This window comes from Eumetopias jubatus, unplaced genomic scaffold, assembly GCF_037043125.1.
Source record: "Eumetopias jubatus isolate StellerSeaLion01/CBP00866 unplaced genomic scaffold, mEumJub1_p1.0 scaffold_14, whole genome shotgun sequence".
Taxonomy (NCBI): Eukaryota; Metazoa; Chordata; class Mammalia; order Carnivora; family Otariidae; genus Eumetopias; species Eumetopias jubatus.
This window is the reverse complement of record NW_028274820.1, coordinates 71,324,686-71,348,017: the sequence shown is the minus strand read 5'-3', so window position 1 is coordinate 71,348,017 and position 23,332 is coordinate 71,324,686. Positions and strand designations below refer to the sequence as shown.

Sequence of the window (23,332 nt, the reverse complement as noted above, 5' to 3'; positions counted from 1 at the left end):
ATTACTTTATCATGTATTCCCTCTTCTTTACAACTAAAGCAAAAAAAAAAAAAAAAGGCTTTCTGCTTTAAGGGAAAAGTCAGAAAAATAGGCTAATATATTTTTCTTCTCCATAATAACATAAACAGCTACAAGAAATCTAACTGTAATAAGAGAAATTGGATGTTGGCTTGCACATTCACTAAAAAGACAACAGGCCATCATACCACAAGAGCCTAATTCCACCTGCCTTCATCTGATACTCTTGCCTTTTCACGTACAGGTAACACCAAGTTAGTTCCAGCACTGGAGCTAATTCACATTCCCCATTATTTACTGCTCATGTTTGCCTTAAGCAGAGAGTAACTCTGGGAGGCTGATGCTTTTCTCTGCTTGCTTGTTTTAGTCCATAACTGGTACATTATCTGTGGCATATGCCCAATGCTCAGGCCTTCACTTCAGGAGTTGAACTATAGATGGAATCTGAATTCTCTGAAGCAGTTTCTTCTAGCTCCTCTTCTGTTGTCTCTGGAAAACTGATCTTTGGCTTTGCCAGCTCACCACTATCTTCTTCAGGAAGTACACATTTCCAAAGGCCATATGTTTTTCCTACCACAGTTTGCCATAGTCTCAGTGTTCCATCTTCAGAACCACTGGCATAGAGTTCTCCATCAGGACTAAATCTCACACAGTGAATAGGACCAAAGTGTCCTTTGTAGGATTCTAATTCTTCTCCACTATTATAATCATACTTGTAAAGTTTAAAGTCTTCACCACCTGCAACAAGAAATTTTTTCTCAGGATGAAGAGATGCAGAATTGATGGTTGCAGGAGCCTCAAAGGACTTAATTGGGTCCAAACTTACTGCACTATGAAAAGCAATAGATCGTCCATAGGTTATTACCAAGATCTCTCCCTCAGGAATATATTCCATACTGCTAACAGACATATTAAAAGTTAGAGATTTCACTTCTGTCATGGTAGCATGATCCCAAAGGCGGACAGTTTTATCATCAGCTGAAAGAATCTGTTTATCCTCACTGCACCATAGAGCTTTTTTAATACCAGAGGTGTGACCGCTGATTTCCTTAGGTTCTCCTTCAGGCTTGTTCAAATCATATATGTGTCAAGTTTGTCCTGTCCCCCGGTTAACAAGTAATTACTCTCCTGCGTAAAATCCATGGTCTTGACAATGTGTTTATGAGCCAGGGTCATCAGTTCATCTCCTGAGACAGCATCCCACACTTTGGCAGTGAAATCTACAGCTGCTGTAGCTGCTTTGGTGGCATCCTTATTCAATGTCGCGCCCCAAACAGCACCCTTATGACCCAAAAATGTTCCAATCCAGTCTCTGGTATCTCCCTGGCGTAGCATAGGTTTCCCGTCTTTGCAAGCACTGATTAAGAAATAGCCGTAGGGGCGTGATGCCACTGAAGGCCAAATGGACCATATGCCGCGTATGGCCGAGCAGGTGAGCGGCGTCTGCCTCATTGCCATGGCGGCGGTGAACCGAGCGATCCGGATGTGGAGCCGAGGGTCGTCTTGTCTTTTTCTTTCCTCTGCCGCAGAGCCTCTGGCTCAAGGCCCCCACCCTGACACTGGGGGTTGGGGCTGGGCCGAGAAACAGGGAAAAGAGGCCAATCGAGTAGCACCGAGGTCAGGAAAGGGTTGGGGATGGGTCAGGGAGTCTGCGACGGGCGACCCATAGCCGCCAAGGGAGGGAAAGGGAGGGAGGGAGGAAAGTAGGGGAGGGGGAGAACCGGAGAACCGGCGGCCACGACCCGCACCGTCTGTTTTTTTATTTTTTGACAGTAGCCATCCTAACAGGTGTGAGGTGACATTTCCTTGTGGTTTTGATAAAATAATGTACTTTTGAAGAGTAGAGATCAAGCAGTGAAAAGTAAATACCTTTTCTTAAATGTGTTTTTCCTCAGTATTTTCATTTCCAAGTGGAAGGACTAAAAATGCCCTGTCAAGAGAAGGGGGAAGGCATAGGTTCCCCCCAAATTTTACACATTAGTACTATGCTTAGAGGAATAGTCTGCAAAGAAAGAGACTAGTCTTGACTACTGTGTTCCACCTTTGGCATTCATTGTGCTTCAAGAGTAAGTTTTTTCTTGCTATTTTTAGTTGAACTAACATTCTTACTAAATATAAAGTGGGCTTTTTTTTCCACATTTGCAAACATAGTGTCTTGTAACTGCCATAGAAAAATCAATACTTCCCTAACAGGCCGTTTTGTGCTCATAAATATAAAACTTCAGCAGCCCAAGTAGCAGATGCCCTAAATACTTCAAAACAAGACCATGTGGCTGACAATTAGAGATGGAGAAAGTATACTAAATCTTCAGTTTAAAAAGAAATCATTTAAGTAAAGTTTATTTTGCTGTTGTCATACATAGCTCAAAATTTTGCTCTGCTAATCGAGGAGAAATTAAGTTTTCTCTGGTGAGAGTCTGTTCAGGTTTATGCAGGTTCTGTGTTCCCAAACTATGTTTTCAGTAAATAAGGCTATCTTCATGCTTTCCTGTACAGTGATTTAAAAATAGGTGTGGCCTATCGACTGTCAGTCACAAATGAGGCCATAAAATGTAGTGTAAGGACTTTGTTTGGATTATGATTGAAGGAAACCACTTGTAAATGACATGTTTTAGGACAATCAGGGAAATTTTAATAGGGCTGAGTTTTATTTTATTTTTTTACTTTATTTTTTTTATTAACATAATGTATTATTTGTTTCAGGGGTACAGGTCTGTGATTCATCATCAGTCTTACACAGTTCACAGTGCTCATCATAGCACAGACCCTCCCCAATGTCCCTCATCCAGCCACCCCATCCCTCCCACCCCCCACCACTCCAGCAACCCTCAGTTTGTTTCCTGAGATTAAGAGTCTCTTATGGTTTATCTCCCCCGCTGGTTTCGTCTTGTTTCATTTCTCCCTCCCTTCCCCTATGATCCTCTGTCTTGTTTCTCAAATTCCTTATATCAGTGAGATCATGTACTTGTCTTTCTCTGATTGACTTATTTCACCTAGCATAATACCCTCTAGTTCCATCCACGTTGTTGCAAATAGCAAGATTTCGGTTTTTTTAATGGCTGCATAATATTCCATTGTATATATATATATACACCACATCTTCTTTATCCATTCATCTGTTGATGGACATCTAGGCTCTTTCCATAGTTTGGCTATTGTGGACATTGCTGCTATAACCATTGGGGTGTACGTTAGGCTGAGTTTTAGATTAAGGAATTGTGTGCCTTTGTTAGAAGTAATAAAGGCATTGTGATTATATATATCTATCTATCTATTCCCACCTGTTAAAGATGATATGATGTCTCAGACTTGCGTTAAAGTACCCTAGAGGGGAGAAAAATCAATGGGGTGATAGGTGAAACAAGATTGGCAAAAATGTCGATAATTCTTCAAGCTAGATGATGAGTATGTTGGGATTTGTTTTAGTATTCTTTATAATTTTGTGTACCTGTAAGATTTTTCATAGTAAAAAAATGTTCTATTGATGTATAATTAACATGCAATGTTATATTAGCTTCAAGTGTACAACATAATAATTCTAATTCTGTACATTACTCAGTGCTCACCAGGATAAATGTAGTCCTTATCTGTCACCGAACAATACATAGTAAAAACCTTTTTAAAAAGAAGAAAATCAGGTTGTAAAATGTCTATAAATAGAGTTTTCTTTTTAACAAAGTAATTCAAAAATAGTCAGGGAAACAGTGATAAATAAGTGCATGCTATTGATGTTCTTTAGAGAGGCCAAAGGATGCCAGGCTCAGGAAAGATTAAAAACGAAGATCATAATGTAGCAGCTCTGAGTCTCATTTCAATAGGCAAGGGAGGACTATTCGGGCTGGCAGGAAATTCCGTTTTATTTTGTCTTTCTTGCCACTTCTATCTCCCCTCCCCCCATACACACCCAAAAGCTATGCCCAGATTTGGTGTCTTACATAGTCTCACACCTGTGGGGAGGCCATCCTGGTTATTGGTCGTATGTCAAGGTGACCTTTGTCCTGCGTTCCTGGTCCCTTCAGAGTGTGGCTCTGCTGGGGCACAGCATCTGTGGTGGACCCAGAACCCCGGCAGCCATCCCCTAGGGGCAGGCTCAGGGACCGTATGTAAGGCCTGCTCATCTCAGGCTGGGCCAGAAGTCTCCGTCTCCCATTTCTCTCTCTTCTCCTCTCTTGTCAGGATGTCTTGAGTAAGCACTGAGTGGGTCAGGCTTTTGCAAATGACAGTAAGAGTGATGGAGCTCAGGTTGCTGCTCCTTTCTGCCCTGACAGACGTAACCAAGGAAAGCAGTCGCAAAAGCTGGCTGCTCGCTCCCTGCTTGAAACGCGTATGTTGGGAAGATGGGGGAGATACAGGGAGAAGAACTGTGGAGTGATGGTTCTCTTTATTCTGCCACAGTGAGTTTGTCCGTCTTGAAAGGATTCATTCTTTTGGAGGAAAATACACCAGGTTAGATTAATAAGGAAGTTTCTTCTGATGAGTAAGAAGGAGGTGTTCTTGGTCAGATGAGGAAAACTAAGGAGTCCCTTGGGAGAGATACGATTGTACCTGGGTCACAGAGAAAGGTAGGAAAGCAAAAAGAATTCTAAGCCAAGTTTATTCCTCACACATAATGGGTATGGATAAGTAAGATGGTGAGCAAACAAGTTACTTTTAATGAAAAACCTCAAAGAGAAAGGAAAAGACGATGTGGCCTCAGTGTTGGGAAGGAAAGGGACTTTCGGATAGGCCGAGGCCTATGACTTGTGTCCTGCTTAGGTCCCATAGCACTGAGGAAAAGGGTTGGGGGCCACATCCTGAACATGGCTGAACTGTCTCTAGGCACTTTCAGTCACAAAACACAATGACTTCACAAACACCCACTTGGGTTTGTCTGTCTCTAATCTCACTCATCATTTTTTTCCAATTTCCAAATTTTTCCTTTCCTATTCTTTCTTTTAAAAGCCCCTCTAGGGGTGCCTGGGTGGCTCAGTGGGTTAAGCATCTGACTCTTGATTTCCACTTAGGTCACAATCTCAGGGTCATGAGATCAAACCCTGTATCCGGGCACTCAGCATGGAGTCTGCTTAAGATGCTCTCCCTCTCCCTCTGCCCCTCTGCCCCACACCACTCACTGTATCAAAAAATAAAAAATAAGGGGCGCCTGGGTGGCTCAGTCAGTTAAGCGTCTGCCTTTGGCTCAGGTCATGATCTCAGGGTCTTGGGCTCTTGGCTCGGTGGAGAGTCTCCTTCTCCCTCTGCCCCTCCTTGTGTGTGCTCTCTCTCTCTCTGTCTCAAATAAATGAAATCTTAAAAAAAAATAAAATAAATAAAAAATAAAAGCCCCTCTAAAGTCAGTATAAATGTAAACTGTATATTTGTACCCTGGATTTGTATACCTCTGAGCTCTTTGGCCACCCTAATGCCTCCTAGTACAGAAAACAAAGAGAAATTGAAAATTAATGTGAAGGTATGTAACTCCAAAATGTGCCAGTAACTCTGAACAATATGATTTTGTGTGTATTTGATCCTTACTACTAAAAGATCAGAGGTAGAAAAGAATAATAAGGGGGAAACTATCTTAATCATGAAGCCAGCTCTCTTCTGCCCAGCTTCCCAACCTGTTCTATGGGTTTTAAATGGATGCTTTAAGTGTCATATGCTTTCAGCCACAATGCTCAAGGTTAGCACTTGAGAAGTGATGTGTTTTCCATTGCATGCAGTATTCTTATTATCAAAGTAAAACTGTGAGATTTAACATACACCATTAGTGTAATGGATGGAACACGACACTCACCTGCTAGATGAAATCATCAGTGTCATCCGACCCTCTACCTTCCTTTTCAATGAAGCATCAGCACCATACTTTGTGTACTTTGTTAATACACCATTTTGAGTTCACTGTTGTTAAAGTGTAATCTTTTTAGAAAATTCACATTCCCCTTTTTTGGATTACCATTTAGTTTTCTATTAGGCTGTTTATTATGTTTAAAAACATAAGAAAATTTGTACAATGCAGGGACCACTTTTTTTCATATATAAAAATTGACTCTACTCTTACCACCCAGAGATAACCTTCATGGTTAACGTTAGGGGATATAATCTTCTTGACTATTACATAGAGCTTTTTTTTTTTTTAATGTAAGAGGTACCTGTCCATACTGTATTGTACCTTGCTTTTTCAATTCTATCGAAAAGCTTTGCCTATTATCCTTCCTAAGCCTCAGTTTTAGTGACTGCATAAAAATTTTGATGTGTGACTGTGTAAGAGTGTACATAACCAATTCCCAATGATTTAACTTTTGGTGTAATTTTAATTTGTCGTTTTTAATTTGTGGTGTAATTTTTCATGGTATCTCAGAGCTTTTGGTTGAACTGTGAAAAAGTAAATCCACAGTTTTTTCATGAAAAATGATGGAGAAATATTAATCAACGTATGGAAATTCACTGTTTATATATCTGCTTAGGAAAATACTTTCTTGCCTGGAGAGACAACTATAATTGAATATATTTGTGGCAATCATTTATAATAAATTTAATGATATTAATTTTCTGAAATCCTACTAAGATTAAATATACTGAAACTCAAATGTTTTATTCAATTTAGGAGAGCACAAGCTTCATTTTATTCCTGCCTTGATTGGCCCTTTCCTAGAAGTGACCTTGATACCCCAGCCAGATCTCCGGAATGTCATGATTCCTATTTTTCATGATATGATGGACTGGGAGCAGAGGCGGAGTGGCAATTTTAAACAGGTAGGCGGATGAGCTTCTCAGAGCAGCTGGGGAGAATTTCATTTCTCCTCGAGCATCTCTGAGCTACCAGATTCAACTCCGAGTTGGGAAATGAGCACTGAGCCAGCTGTCAAGGGACTTAGATTCCAGCCTCACCTGCCTTCTCCCATTCCTGGTGGCCTTGGTCACCTCTGCAGTCCTATGTTTCCCTGAGCCTCTGGGGGAGCTCTAAAATCCCTTTCTGCTGAAAACTTCTGTGATTTCCAGGGTCTCTGTTGAAGAGCTGGCGGAGACTTGATCTGTTCCCAGTTAGACACAACACAGAGGAATCAGAAGCTTAATGATTCTTAAAATCATTGACCTCTCTGTGGTCTGCACATTGCACCTGGTGAATGGCTAGGTTTTGAGCATTTGATGCACAGTGTATTTCATTGCTTTTTGCTTGAAGTGTTGATAATTAATTTAAACAGGAGAGCAGTGGAAATTCTTGCATCTAGATTCCTGGATGAGCCTATTATGTCTCATTGACATAGGTTCTGACTGCTCTGCTCCAGTTTTGGAAAGAATAGATGTTTTTATTACAAAACCAGATTACATAAGAAATCAGCTGCTTTTGCCACGCCAGGTCACTCAAGTTGGAGATAGTCGCCTTCTTTCTGTTCGAATAATCACCTCGCTGACCTGTACTCAGTCACCTGTGTGAAGGATCTGCTTCCCCCCGCCTTCATGCTTCTCCAAATGAAGGCTTTCTCAAATTTGGGGAATGATTATCAACTCTGCGAGCGAGCTGAATGCATACACAGAACCCTCCTACTGCAGAAGCATGGCATTTTACCTGTTTCGATACCTCATTTCAAGAAAGCTAATAACTGAATGGAAGGCTATTTTAAAATTGTACCTGCGGGGGGGCGGGGCCACTCTCCTTCCCTTTGGTCTTCATAGCCTTATTAGAATTTGATTCAAAGGAATAACTGAACTTAGTCCTTTGACAAAGTCAAATATCCCTCCCAATCTGTAGTGGCTTACCTCTCTCTGGCCATGCAGGGGTGTTTCATTTTCTGTCTTTCTGTCTCAGCTAGACGAAGGCATATTTCTGCTTTCCTGGTAGTCAAGGCCCAAGGAGTTTACATTCTTGAAGATTCAAATGTTTTGACTGCAGTTTTTCGGGAAATATGTCCTTTCTCTCTCATGTAGCTTATTGCTGACTTAGACTCTTTCTATGGATCTACCATCTGTACATGGATAAGGCAAGTTCTCAACTTGAGCAAAGATTTAGTGCAACCTCGAACTGTTTTGAGAAAGAAAATAGATACAAAACACATCAGAGATTTAAATTAATGTCTGTGGGTATGTTACTTTGCTAATGTTCTTACACATCTAGTGATTTAAAAAAAAATAAATAAGTAGACTTGCCAGTTTTTATGGCTCTTAAAAAAATTCAAATGTTTAAGCTGGGCTGCAAGCATTTGTGTTTGAGTCAACAAATAGATGTCTTTGGTGGCAGCAAATGATACCCCTCTGGGAGTTTGAAGTCATGTTGCTCCATCTCCGTTAGCCCTCTAGAATTCCAAGGGGGTGTCTGCTATTAACCACAGCTTATGCTAATGTCGCTTTCACAAAATTTACTGTGGTTTTTTTCCTTGCAGATATAAATACCTTTCGGTTTGCCTAGAGATCCCACTTGTGAAGGGGAGGAAAGGGAGTAATATTTGGGTATGTTTCAGGTGGAAGCCAAGCTAATTGACAAACTGGATAGCCTGATGTCCGAAGGCAAAGGTGATGAAACATACCGCGAGCTCTTCAACAGTATGTGAGTAATATGTGTATCTCCAGTCGATTCCATTCAGAGGATTTGGTGTCAGTGCTGGGCGGCTGAGAGCTGCAAAGACAGCTTGGGTCTCACAGGAGTGCTTTGTCTTTGTGGAGTGTGAAATAAAGGATAATTGCCTAATTCTGGTGAATGAATCTTATTATGTTGATGATTAGACCTGGCTCCTTATTTTAATCTCTGATTAGGTCAGGTCACTTGTGTTCTGTAACAAATCTCACTCTTTTCAAGCCTAAGAATTAAAGCTGGGGCTGCAAGATAATGATTTTAAGTAGGGTTAAGAGTGGGAAAAGGGGGCGGGTGGGGGGGGGAGGGACAATGGTGTGATTATGGTGTTCGTGTGCAATGCTTTCCAAAGCAGGATATCCTTGGCTGATTTGTTGATGGGGAAACTAACCTACCTGGCATCTGTTTTTCAGCACTTGATTTGATTCATCGATACTGATTGCTCACTCAGCATTATTAATTGCTTTCTAAATGTTCTTATTAGAATATCGCAGAAGCAAGTCGTTTTTAGTAAATTTCTGTGATTTGGATTTGGATGGAAGCTAGAACAACAACAGACTAAAGGGGAGTTTGAGGTTGTCCTTCCTAATAGAATGTGATCGCAGTCCAGGGTGAATGGCTTATCCCAAGTTTTCATCACAGTGTGAGATGGCCAGAGAGTTCATGTAAGAGTGTTCTAGAACTTTAGGGGTTTAATTCCAACACTTGTTTTCTCTACAGTTTTCTATGGATCTTAGCCACTTTCAGTCCTAGTATATTGATAAAGTGTTTCTTTTTGGAGGCAGGACTAGCTCATTGTGCCTGGAAAATGTTTGCAGTTCTTTCAGAAGTACAGAAATCATTCAGCGATACATTTTTCTGTCACAGAGTATGCTCTGCCTTGTATGTGTGCCCAAGCGTCACGTCAAACTATTAATGCTTCAGAACTGATAGCCAAATGCCAAGTTGTATACTTGGTTTTATGATCATTAATTTAGAAAAGTAGATATATTAGTATCCAGGTTTAGAAAGTATTATTAGTGACTGATAGGTTTCAACTTGCCTGATTCAAAATCATCCCTGAACCTTTTAAGAAAATTACATTCAAAGGAAAAGCCAAGAAGGGGTATACAGATTTCTTGGGATGATGGTGGGTGATGATAAAATACATTCTTTGTACTGACTCCTGAACAAAACCATTTTCTTCTGATACTGTAATTAAACTGGAACTTTTAGTAATTATTCACCAAGCCCTCGTTCATTCTAGTATACAAAGCGTCTGTGTTTCATGACAGCTGGAGTTTAGCAAGAACTCTGATTAAAACCTCATCCAGTGTAATAAATTGCCTTTGAAAACTCCTCTCATTTCAGTTACTAGTCCTTGGTTTGAACAAAGAACTAAAATGAGAAAGCACTCAGTGAAATGAATCTCTTGAGATTTGTGATTAATTATTTATAATAAATTCACAAGATTAATAAATACATCATTTTATAGTGCCTCTTATCTACTTTAATAAAGGCCTATAGCTTGCAATTTGGATTGCTTGTGTATAAGTGGGGCTTTGAAACAGAAGATGTACCTTGACATTAGAATCAAACCAGTAATTAATATATTAAACCTCTCTAGTTAAGACTGTTTCAAGGTGCCTGATTCATTCAATGGAGATTATTTTTCTTTTGTGATTTTTAGCATATTATTAGAAATGTTACTATAAATATTTTTCTTTCATGCTTTTCTCATTAGCATATTGGGATTAAATAAAACCTAAAGTGATAATTAAATATCATTACTACCTGGGCTCAGAAAAGAAAGTGAAAAGCTAACTGTATTTCAGGAAACGATGAAATACTTCTTCGGCAATAGAAGTCACCATGAATTAGTATAAGCACTGTGAGTCACTGCACACGTTATGAATTAGGAACACATGCCGTTATGGTACAGATTCTCATTTGTTCTCTGTAGTTCATATTGAAAACTTCTTCAAATTTGTTCAGAAGCTGAAAGTAGCTTCCTGCTTCCTGAACATGTAGGAGTTGCCGTGGTTTCCTTCCTAAGAGCTTGCTCACCTTTCCCCACCCCTACCCCCAACATTATCTTCATGGACCCATACTCCATCTTTTTGAATAAGTACAAGTCAGGATTTATTATTTTTGATAATGCTGCAATTGTAGATCATAGACACCAGTGTGAAATCTCCAGCATAGAGTGTCAGAACTAAATTCTGCTTCCCCTGGCTCTGCTTGGTTCACTTGTTTGGTTTTATTTACCAAGCACCTCCCTGGGTCAGGTACTCTCCTAGGGCTGGGGATGCTGCAGTGACTGTGCTGTGGGAGCACACAGTAGGGCACTTTCCAGAAGAGCCACCATCCCTCTCACTTCTTTCTCATATGTTGCACTAAATAATTAAATAAGACTCCAGGTCATTTCAGAGGTCTTCATATGGCGATCACACATTTAATTTTAGAGTGGATATGCGACACAGATCTCAGGTGTCTGACTCTTTGGATTAAGTAGAGCATGGGCAGACACAGGTGTTTCTTGTAGGAGTGATGGCCTCAACAACATTGTATGATGTTATAGAGAGAAGCAGATTTAGGGTCAGATTCTACCTCCCCCTGTTAATATTTTTTCACAGAGTAAGAACCTGCTGAGCATTATGTCATCCTATAGGATTCTGGTTTATCCAGCTCTCCAGTATTATGGAGGCCCATTGCCTGTCAACTAGCAATAAGAAATCACCCTTCACTGTTACTGGATGAATTCCCTGTGTACTCAGCATGGGCACATGGGCATGATTATAGACCAAATAAAAACACCCAGTCTCACCGAAGTTATCTAGACTCTTTTCTTCTTTCTGATGGGCTCCCCTTCTCAGTTTGTATCAGATAAACTGGGAGAACAAGCTTCCCGACTGAAAGAACAAGCCTAGCTGTGAAAGCACATGAATTGGGTTCTAGACTTGGTCCTAACATTTGGGTCTGGGATTAGTCAAGGTTAAGCGGACTCTGCAGAGCTGTGCCTTTTCTTACAAGAGGGTTTATGTAGCTCTGATTTCTTACTGCATCAGGAGGCTGTGCAAATTAATGAAATTCATGCCCATAAAAGAAGTCTCCATATATTTTTAGAATTATTACTTAACTTGAGTTCTTTGTTTTTCAGCCTGTAAAGTATATGAGGTGTGGGCTGTCACTTGGGGAAATTTCTACATCATCCTGCATTGCTTTGGCAGGCAGATTTGCATTTGAGTACTTGATTCAATACCAGTTTGGCATTTAAGCTTAAAACAGGTGCTGTTCAGAGGGTTCTTAAAAGAAAACACATTTTAAACAAGCTAGGGGACCTTCCCTGGGAGATTAGTCAGGGTGGGCTCCATCCCATGGTGTACAGCTTCTCTCCCTCCCTCCCCCCACTTAATCTAGGAAGCAGTTCAGAATAAACCAGGAAACGAATGCTCAGGGATGCAGAGGCAACAGATGAGGAGACAAGACAGAAGGCTGGTGTTGGAATGGCAACACCGAGAAGAAATAGAGAAGGAAATTGGGAGAGAACATAGCCACAGAAAGGAAGGAAGCAAGGAAGCAAGGAAGCAAGCTAGCTAGCTTTGGCAGAATAGCTTTTTTCTTTAATGTTTATTTTTCCTTTAAACACAATATATGATTGGCTTAGATTGTACTTGTGAGAAATGTTTTCTCTCTCTCTTATTCCCGAAACCAAGATGAAAGAGAAACAAGATTTTAGACAGAAAAGATCATTAAATGCAGAGGGGTGGGGAAGGAGCCTCACATTGCCATGCCTGTGTTCTTACTTTTATCTTTTGGGAAAGTTTAGTCATAAACGCTTTGCCAAGTGTATGCTTAATTTGCCAAGAGGCAGGAGTGAAAGTCAAACAGATCCTGATTATTTTGATTGTTGTGATTCTGTGTTTACATAGTGCCTCTGCTCCAAGGTGCTTAAGATTAGGGAAAATGTAGGAGGAGAGAATGTGGTTCGGTACTTGTCATCAATCTGCTCTAACAACCACATAGACAATCCCCTGTGATTAATGACAAAATGAATGAAACTGTTGAGTGCACAGATAGTACAATATGTATTGAGTGGGCAAATGTGAAGGGAAAGGAAAAAACGCAAAACGTCATACCGTCTGTACAAGGATTTTCCTCTAGCAGTTGCATTGCAGTAAAATTGCCTGGATGAAGATGCATTCTACCGAGAGGTAGGAAAACATTTTTATGTGAATAACAGCAAGATCTTATTTCAAAGTAAACTTAGAGGTACTCCTGTTTTCGCTTTTCACGGTGTTTGCTGTGGTAAGGCTCAAGCCTCTGTTAGTGTAAGAGAGAAGCTAGGGGAGAATGCCTTTGAGCTGTGGGGTGCTTGTATATTTTGAAAATATGATCATATGCATGTGTTCGTGTTTTATGACTTGGATAATCTGAAAATCAATTTGCTTTGTCAATGCTTCCTGGATTAGAATTCCACTATTTGGTCCCTATCCTAGGTAAGACATTGTGTGCAAATCGTGCTACTTGTGAGATGTTGCAGTGGTTGCTAAGGCATTTAAGGTACTGATGAAAGTAAGATGGTTGTCATGGTGACTGATAAAAATAAATGTTGAAAATGCCCTGGGTTCTTTCTTTTCCAGTCTACTAAAGAAAATTGAGCGGGAAACATGGAGGGAAAGTGGCGTTTCATTAATTGCCACTGTAACTCGTCTGATGGAGAGGTTGTTAGATTACAGGTAAGCCGAGTCCCTGCTTCCCAGAAGTGCTGCGCTCCAGCTGGAAAATCAGAGAGTTAGGATCCAGTCAACTTCCCGCTGGAGTTAATCAGCCCACAGAACCTTGTGCAGTAAGATAATGGACTTCTAACTCGCTGGCTCTGAGTTTTTAGTTGATTTTTGTCCCTTTTTCTCTCTTTTGTTCGGTGGACTGTTCTTTCAAAGTCTGAGTGAATTGAGAAGGTTCTCAGAGTCCCATGAGTAAAGGGATCTTTTTTGGTGTTTAGATTCAGCCATTAGAACCAGTAGATCCTTCCGTTTTAGGGTGAAGACAGTGTAACAGAGAATTGTACGGTCAGGCTGCTTTCTTATGAAGGGAGGTGGGGTGCGAAGCACACACTATTTACCTTTCATAGATGTAATTTTTTGATTTTTAAATTATCTCAACTGTTAAAGCAGTTCATCCCACTTAAATGCATGGTATTTTTCTTTTAAGAATGAAACCCTCATTCTTGTTGTTGATGGCCAGGCTTCCAGCTATTTCCCACCCCTCTGGAAGAAGGTGTATAAGAACGCATCTTCACTCCACCGTCTCCCCCCCGCCCCACACCCTGCGCGAATGAGAGGAAGCGGAGCCCACAGGCAAGGGAAATGTGCAGCAGAAACTGGTGCTCAGGAGCGTCTCTCCTGAGATCCTGCAGCCTGGGGCCACTCCCCTAGTCCCCAGAGCCTCCTTCTCTACAGCAACTTGCGAATTGCCTGGGGTCTCTGACAGTACTCCCCACCCCCCTCCCCCAGAAGAAACTGTGTTTGCCCCTAATAAGGAAGTTCTGAGTTCTGACTCTTGCTTTTTGTTTTTAGGGACTGCATGAAAATGGGAGAGGTAGATGGCAAAAAGATTGGCTGCACAGTTAGCCTTCTGGTTAGTAAACTATTCCCCTTTTCCTCCTTATATCCTAACGTTTGATTTTTCACAGAAATACTGTTTTGTTTGTTTTTAGTTTACAATGTGTTTTTATCTGGATGTTTCTTAGAAGAGCTTGGAAGTGTTTTCAAAAGAAGCATAGCAAGCTTCAGGTTGAATTAAATCCCAGAAAATTCTCAGCTGCGAACATTGCAGAATGCACGCACTGCACCCCGCCCTGCCCCCCGAGGCTCTGTGAGATCAGAGAGTGATGCCCCCTCCTCTCCTGTGGAGCTTTACCATCCGGGAGTCTTCTGTGGCTTTCCTAGAAGAAGGCACCATGTCCCCAGATAGAGAGGTCTTTTTACTTCTGTATAGACAGTTTCTTTCTGTCCTCCTTCTTATATTCATTCTACATTTTAATGAATATTAGTCATCTCTTCTTCTGTGAACAAATGACAATTTCTGTTTAACATACTAATTTTCACTCTCTAGCTTGTTTGCAAATTGTCTAATACCACTATTGTGAAGTTTTGCATTATAACTGCGATGACCATATAATTGATCACCCAAAGAGGACATTTTTTTGGAGTAAAATTAAATATTATGTAAGGAAGACAGGCTAAGCCACAATTGTCCTGGAAAACTAAATTGTATGAAAATGTCTCATCACTAACTGATAAATAGGATGGTATTCTCACCACAGAACTAAAGAATGACCATACATAGAGACATTCTTAGATATATATATATTTATATTAATTATATATTAATTATATATATAGTTAATATAGAAATTCTCATATATTAATATAATTCTTATATATATTAATATATATATTAATATTGATGCCTTGCAGAGTTTCCCTTAGTCAGATATGAAATACAGGACTATGTGACTGCTTCCAGGTCTAAATTTGTGAGTGCCACGGTTTCTTTCTCTGATGTTGCAGAATAGATGAAACCTCATCAGCTATTCTAAGTACTTGTACAGATATTCTTCTCCTGACTCTGTTGGAATAGCTCACGTGCCCTGCTGGTCGGCACCGTGGAAGTGTCTTTTGCCCCCACTCTCATCTGTCTTGTCCAACTCACCGGCTTCAGTCTTTCCAATGTGTTCTGTGTCTTCCCCTCACAGCCCCTGTCAAAGCTCAGGACTTCTGCTCTCTTGTTATCAGTTTCCCTGATTTGTGTCCTCGCTGCACCCTGCTTCACCTCCGAGTAGATGCCTGTGTCCTTTACCACACCCAATGCTTGTTCTGCATTTTTTTTCTTTTCTTTATTTTTTAAATTTTTTTTTTCCACATTTGAACTCTTATCCCACATCTCCACCTCCCAACTCGGTCACTAAAAATAGTGAGACCCGAGAGCCCTCTACCCGGCCCCATCTTTTGGCGCACTTTCTGACATAATTTTTGTCATCAGACCCAGCAGTGACCTCAGGCCCCCGGGCCAGACTCACAAGGTCAGCCCACTCACCTCCCCTCTGAGCCCTCATTTCTAACCTCAAACATCGTCATTATTAAGTCTTCCCCAGTGTCTTGCCTGCTACTGCCAGCCCTTTACCATGTTCGAGATCCTCAGCCCGAGCTGCCTCTATGTCCCTACCTGTGCATCAGTGTTTGGGCAGAAGGGCCAAGTGCTCTGTAAGCTTTCAGTCTTCTTAGTCCATCAGCTTAACCCCAGCTTTTCCCCAACACTGGCCACAGAGTTGCATAAATAACCTCGAAGGACAACCTTGATCTTATTCCAGAAGAATCTTCTTCCCTTGTCTCCATCTTCTGCCACAGTGCCCTCTGTGTGGAGGTAAACAGGCACATGCAGACTCTGGGTTCATTTCCTCAGTTGGCGTAACAGAAGAGATCATTTCCCCGGATGAAAGAATGAATGCTTGCTCGAAATATGTGTAGTCGCCCAGTAGGAATAAGCCAGAGACCTAATAAAATCAGTGGCCCCAGCAGAATTCACTTGACACAAAGAATTTATCCTTTTGGCTTTACATTGACCAAGAACAGTCTTTATAGAAAATGTTAACATTTTTTAAAAAGATTTTATTTATTTATTTATTTATCTGAGACAGAGCATGAGCTGGGGGAGAGGCAGGTAGAGAGGGAGAAGCAGGCTCCCCCCTGAGCAGAGAGCCCGACACGGGGCTCTATCCCAAGACCCTGGGATCTTGACCCAAGCCAAAGGCAGATGCTTAACCGACTGAGCCACCCATGTGCCCCGAAAATGTTAACATTTTGAAAGCTGTTCTAATTTCAAACTAGCACAAGAATGCTTATTATCAAAGTGCCAAGTATATAACTTCGAAGCTAATCTTTTTAGCTTCTAGTCCATATGGAAAATTCTTGATGTTTTCTAGTAGTAATATGGTTGTCTTCAGCTACTCACTTCCTCTTAGAGATTTCCTTAACTCTTTGGAAAGATTAATTCCAGGTTGTCTTCAGGAGAGCTCTGGCTTCCTTCACAAGATTGAAGTTAAACTGTAGTGTTAAATTGGTCAAAATGCATAATGTTTGACATGACTCATACTAGGAAATGCAATTATTGTTTTGTTCTTTGTGTCACAAGTTTTGCCAGACATATGTGAAAAATTCTCATCTACTGACTGGAGAGATTTTTCTTCTTCTTTTTAACTTTTAAGGAGAATTATTCACTTACAGAGTGATCACTTATTTTGTTCCCCCAAAAATGCTGCTTCTTACCAGAAAGCTATTAGAGCAAATCATCCCTTAATAATGTAAAAAGCCTGCTGTGGGGTTGTTAGACTTGTGTTTACAGTACAACAAATCTTGCTAGTTAAAATGAATTTGGTCGTAATAAGAGAGATGTGAATAGCATTATTTACTTAGATTTTTAAGGAATGCCAAGATCTATAGGAGGCAAGAGGAAAAGGGGGAGGATAGTGGTATAAATTGGAAGAAAAAAAATCTGTGAGGCATTCAACTACATGTCAGTATCTCAAGGTTATAAGAGTTCTCATATTGAAGAACAGACACTATTAGGTAGTGGACAGAAAGTGCATTTGACAGAAGGTCCGCGGGCTTGAAGCCAAGTGCAATTTAAGCAACCACACTGGGTAGTTCGGTTCATCACCAGAGCCCTGTCTAGCTAATCAGTTTCTAAGATTTTTAGAATTCCTGGTCTTTCCCCCTATCCCTGCTCATTTTCCCGTCTTCCCCATACCAGCGAGGATCAGTCAACAACAATGATAACAGTTCAGAGGGCTTGTGCAGCGATTTCATAATTCACAATGATCTGCTTAAAATAAGTGCCCCATTTAGAACCTCACGGCATCCTGCTTTTGCTGGAACCTAATGTCATGTACATTTTTGTTCCTATGTTTACTAAGTTCAGTGAGGGCTAAGGTACTTTGTAGGATGTGGTGAAGGAGTACATGTGGGTGTTTATAGCTTACAGCTTTAAAAAGCCAACATTATGTGTCCAGGTAAGTCAAAGTTGAATCTTTCATAACTAATGTTAAAAACATTTTAGAGAAGGTTAGTAAGATCCAGATACTTTTTTAAAAATAAAATATCTTTGATAAGCATGCACCTCTAATAATAGTTTGAAATCTCTTGTTAATAATCCCTTTACTGGAGATTTTGAAACTCCAACACAAGAAACTCAGAATAATACCTTACCAATAAAGAGCATTTTCATTTACCCTCTTTTATGTGATTCTTCAGGGGAAGAAAAAATGCTTTTACATTATTTTTATTCATCCTTACCTATAGATCTTAGAAACTTTTTTTTTCCTTAAAGAGCAAATATGTGTGCTATTTGAAATTAAACTATCCTTTGAATATCAGTGCTCAGGTTTAGTAAGCAGCTTCATCTGTTATTTTTAGTATTTTTTTAGTTGAATAGACAGTAACACTAACAAAAAAATAATAGAGTACCAAAGAAATGTGAGTCACTGGCAGTAACACTCTCCAAGCATTACCAGCTTATCCAATAATTGCTAGGTAATGTTTAACACAGTGTTGCATTGAAAGTATATCACTGGGCCTCCTTCCTTAATTTTTAAAAAGACATTTATATAGAAAAATACATCCATTCTTATAGTTCCAGACACAGAATTTCACAGAGTAAAAAGCAGCGATTTGCAGGCCTAACTGTTGAGGAATGATCCATACTTGTATTCTTTTTTACAGAACTTCTATAAGACTGAACTAAACAAGGAAGAGATGTATATACGCTACATCCACAAACTCTATGATCTGCATCTCAAAGCGCAAAACTTCACAGGTAATTCTGTCTTTTGGCTCAGGCTGGGGAGAGTGGGCTGGACTCTGGTATATTATACATGGTCACTCCTTTGCTTTGTATAATTAGAGCTGAGGACTCAAGCATTTGTACTTTGAAATTGAAATTTTTAACTGGATCTCTGTTTCTAGCTACTTCATTTTAATTTATTGGCTTTTTTACTATATCTCTTGGCATTGTTTTTTAGAGGTTGCTTTTGGGAGTACAAAATACATATCTTACTTTTCAGAGTCTACTTACAGTTGGTATTTTACCACTTCAAGTTAAATAACGTTATGCTGTAGTTGTCCTACGTATTACGTGTGCATACATTGAAAACCCCACTAGATAAAGTAATTTTTACTTTAACAGTTATACCTATTTTAAAGAATTTAAGAGGATTAAATAGTCTATCAAATTTGCTCATATATTTACTGTTTGTGTTGCTCTTTCTTCCTTCATGGAAGTTCTCAGTTCCTCTTTGTTATCATTTTTATTCAACCTAAAGAACTTGTCTTCATATTTCTTTTAAAGTAGATCCAGTGGTGAGGGGCGCCTGGGTGGCTCAGCCAATTGGGTGGCTGACTCTTGGTTTCTGCTCAGGTCATGATCTCACAGTTGTGGGATTAAGCCCTGAGTAGGGCTCTGGGCTCTGTGCTCAGTGCTCAGTGCGGAGTCTGCTGCACATTCTCTCTCCCTCTCCTTGTCTCTCTTTCTCTTTCTCAAACAAATAAAATCTCTAAAAACAAAACAACAACAAAAAAGTAGATCTAGCGGTGAAGAATTTCTTATTGTGTTCCTTCATCGGAGAATGTCTTCATTTTGCCTTCATCCCTGAAGGATACGTTTGCTGGATATTGAATTCTAGTTCGATAGTTCTTTTGTTTCAGTACTTGAAAAATGTTGCTGTGCTGTCTTCTGGCCTCCATGGTTTCCAGTGAGAGATCAACAGTCATCTAAATTGTGTCCCTGTGTATAATGTATAAGTTTCTCTGGTTGCTTTCAAGACTTTATCTTTGGTTTCCAGCAGTTTGATTATGATGTATATGGGCATGGCTTTCTTTAAGATTATCCTGTTTGGGTCCATGGTGTTTCTTGAATTTACAGACTTATTTCCTTCACCAGATTTGGGAGGTTTTCAGGCATTATTTCCTCAAATGTATTTTCTGCACTGGTCCTTCACTTTTGGAACTAGGAGGGACGTGAATGTTAGGCCTTTTGGTATTGTTCTGTAAGTTCTTGGGGCTCTGTTCATTTTTTTTGTCCCAATTTCTCTTCTTTCTTGTTCAAATTAGATAACTTCTGTTGGTCCATTTGCAAGTCCAGACTCTTCTGTGCCATTTCCATTCAGCTACTGAGCCCTTCCAGTGAAATCTTAATTTTTGTTACTGTATCACCCGTTTCTAAAATTTCCTTTCCCACTTTTGGTTTTTTTTCTTTTCTTTTCTTTTCTTTTCTTTTCTTAGCTTCCATTTCTTTGTAGGGAAATTATATCTTTCTGTTCAAGAGTGTTCCCTTATACTTTAAGGAGCATGGTTATAATAGCTGCTTCATAGTATTTATCTGTAAATCCAACAACTGAATCTTGGGATTGGCATCTGTTAATTGCCTTTTCCCTTTGAAATTTTTCAGTTATCCTGTTTCTTTGAATGTCAAGTCATTTGGGGTTGTTTCATGAACATTTTGAATATTATGAGACTCTGGGTTCTGTTCAAACCTTCTGGAGAATGTTGAGGGTTTTTTTTTTTTTTTTTTAATTTCAGCAGACAGTCCAGTTAGATTCAAACCTCAAGTCCTAAGCCACCTTCTGAAGGTTGCGATTCCAATGTCTGCTTAATTTTCAAAGCCTTCGCCATACTGTTCTGGTCTGTCCTGCATATATGTCACCCAGGGAGAGCCTGGGACCTAACCAGTGGTCTGTACCATAGTTCCATTTCTCAAAAGCTCTGTTATGCTGATTCTGGTCTGTTCAACGTACGTGCAGCTTGCAGGTGAGCCCAGGACATCATACACAACATTTAAAAATCCCTTTCTCTGTGTGCCTCCTCTCTGTGATCTTCCTCACTTTTCCTTTCTCCCAAGGGCTCCTTTTCCTAGCACTCTCACTTAATCGGAGTCAAATTAGTCAAAGCCAAGACTTGATCCTCCCCACACCGTGATGCACTCCCTACAGCTGGTCTTCCTGGGGGCCAAGCACTCAACATAAGAAAGCCGGGGATGCCTCTGCTTCCACTGTGAAGCCCTCCCTGTGTGCACCGCAGCTTTGCGCTGTGTTCCCAGGACTCGGGGGGAGGCTAGAAGGTCCTAGAAGGACCCCAGAAGGGTCCTCATCTCAACCCTCTGCCCAGAGGAAATTTCCTGGGAGCTTTTTCTTTCCGTTTCCCTTTGTAGTTCCAGGAGACCAGGACGGCAAAGCCAGGAGATATGAAAGGCAAAAAAATAAAAACCGTGAACTCACTCTTTTATGGTCATTCTTTGAGTATTGATTTTCTTACTCTGCCCACCTTCTCTTATTTACTCTTCAGAATCTTCCAAGAGTTACCTTATATATCGTGCCTAGGGTTTTTAGTTGGGGAAAGATACGATACAAGGTCCTCACTACATCGTAACCAGAAAAGAACCCTTTAACTGGATGTAGGAACTATAAATCTGAGTCTTTTGCCTCACCATTCTTCCCAGGAACTCCTGAATTGTGGTCCCTCATCCAGCTTTAAAAGAAAGTAATCCTTTCTGAAATGGTCCTTGTGTGGCCAGATTTTAAATAATGCTTCCAGCTACAGTTTCACTGTATCGATTAACAGCATCACTCTTTTCTCAGTGTGGAGATCTTGATGTTCTCTTTGGTATCTCTGAGCCTCCCTCAAATCATCAGTCACCGTGTTCTGTGGATTTCCCTTCCTAACAATCTCTCAAAACCACGTCCTTTTCATTGTTTCCACTCAAGCTGCCTCCGTTAGGCCTTCATCATCTCACACCTGGGCTGCTTTTTAATTAGCACCGGAGCAGGGGCAGAAACTACAGCCTGCAGACCAACCACCTGATTTTGTGAAAAAAGTTTTATTAGAACTGAGCCACACCCACTGAGGCGGCCATGGTCTGTGGCTTCTTCTGTACCTACAAAAGGCAGAACTGAGTAGTTGCAGTGACCATGTGGCCTGCAAGCCAGATTATAAATCATTATAATTATGTTATTATAATTATAAAGTTTTTACTGTCTGGCCCTTTAAGACAATTTCACCAGCCCCTTCTCTAGATACAACAGTTTTCAGTTGGTATCTTCTATAAAAAAAAAAAAAAAGTTCAAACTCTTTATTCAAGGTCCATCGTAATAAAACCAACCCCTGTCTATGCAGCTCATCTTACCACTTCCTTGTCTCCATCCTTAAGGGCGTGTGCTTTTACTATCTTTTCCCGGAATTCTTTTCCTTTTCTTTCCCACAGCAACTCCATGCCCGCCCCTCCCATGCGCTGAGTTCATGATTCCAACTCTTTTTCCATTGCACCTTTTTCAGGCTTCAGTAAAGCACTTACCACATTGTTTTGACACGGTGTGGCTTCCTTCACACACACCATTGACCCCTGAGAGACATCATTCTTGTCCGGAATCAGATTCTGAGACAGGTGTCATTTATTCCACACCTTTCCATGTCACCATTCAGTCATTAGTCAGCTTCTTCTGATGGCTTGCCAATCCCTGCTTATCTTTCCAGACTCCACAGGGGCACACCCACCCCTCATCTTCTGCCTCACCCCTGGACCACCCCAGGGCAAGCATGATTTGGAAAGCAGTTGAGATGGACTAAAAACCCTTCATTGCCCCCCACCCTTGTAATTTTTTTTATTATGGTAAAATATACGTAACATAGAATTTACCATCTTAACTGGTTTTACGTGTACAGTCCAGTGGCCCGAAGTATGATTCCCATGGTTGCACAACCATCCCCGCTCTCGGTCTCCAGAACTTTTTCATCTGCACAAACCGAAACTCTGTACCCATGAAACAGTAACCTCCCATTTTCTCCTCCCCGCAGTCTCTAGCATCCACCATTCTACTTTCTGGCTCCGTGAATTTGACCTTCATGGCCCTTTCAGTCACTCCCTGTGGGCAGCTGAAGGCTTCAGCCGGGGGAAGGGGTTCGCTTGGTCCTTTTCATCCTTTTCACTAGGAAATGATTACTCGCAAGGGTATTTTTTTAGTTCTTGGGTACTGGGGGAGACACAAAAGAAATCTGAGAGACAAAAGTGATCATTCCAGAGCTGTGTATTAAGAGAAAAGGGAGTTACTCAGCAGTGCAGGGCCAAAGCTTGAAGGAGCAGTCGGTAAGAGGCTGCAGCTGTCATCCATGTGGTAAATGAAGGGAACCATGGATTATTCACACAGAGGAACAAGGACACACTTAGGGCTTTCCTAGATGCTTGGCATTTATTGTAAGGATATGTGGGGAGTTAAAGATCAGGAAGTCATCTCAGGAGGGCTCAGAAAACTAGAAAGCTGTTCAGATACAGCGCAGATCTGACTGTCATTATTATCATTTTTGTCCCATCAAAAGCCATCTTCCTTGGCAACCTGCGTTGTGGCGATTCAGCTCTGTTTCTGCATCCGCCAGTTTACCAATACCCTTTAGCCAATACTCTCCTCTGTCCGTGTCACGTACAACTTCGACAAGATAGAATTTGACTAGTGCCCGTTAAAACAGAAGGTACCTCCGTCCCCGTTTGGGCAGCTTTCTGGTACAGCTACCTCCGGATCAGGATGCATCTTGTTTCATTCAGCAAAAGCTGATGATGGGTCAAGGGGCTCCAACCAGGGAGGCTGGAGGCTTCTTAGGAGAAACATCAGTGAGCTCCTTCTTACGTGTACTATGAGGAGGGACGGTGGGAAATGTGAGCAGAGGTTGGTAGGGACCAGATCATGGC

The 23,332-nt window shown here is 40.8% G+C and overlaps 1 protein-coding gene and 1 pseudogene across 8 annotated transcripts in view; one reads left to right on the top strand and one right to left on the bottom strand.

Annotated features, from left to right (window-relative positions):
* Nucleotides 1-23,332, top strand: part of DOCK4 (dedicator of cytokinesis 4) — a 421,803-nt gene that overhangs the window by 348,711 nt on the left and 49,760 nt on the right. For all 8 annotated transcript variants that reach the window (XM_088018529.1, XM_028104818.2, XM_088018530.1 and 5 more), the window contains 5 exons: nt 6,602-6,750; nt 8,454-8,539; nt 13,186-13,281; nt 14,122-14,182; nt 18,325-18,418. In XM_088018529.1, coding sequence (XP_087874655.1) covers nt 6,602-6,750; nt 8,454-8,539; nt 13,186-13,281; nt 14,122-14,182; nt 18,325-18,418 — 486 coding nt within the window. The remainder of the gene's footprint in view (nt 1-6,601; nt 6,751-8,453; nt 8,540-13,185; nt 13,282-14,121; nt 14,183-18,324; nt 18,419-23,332) is intronic.
* Nucleotides 164-1,476, bottom strand: LOC114210554 (serine-threonine kinase receptor-associated protein pseudogene; annotated as a pseudogene).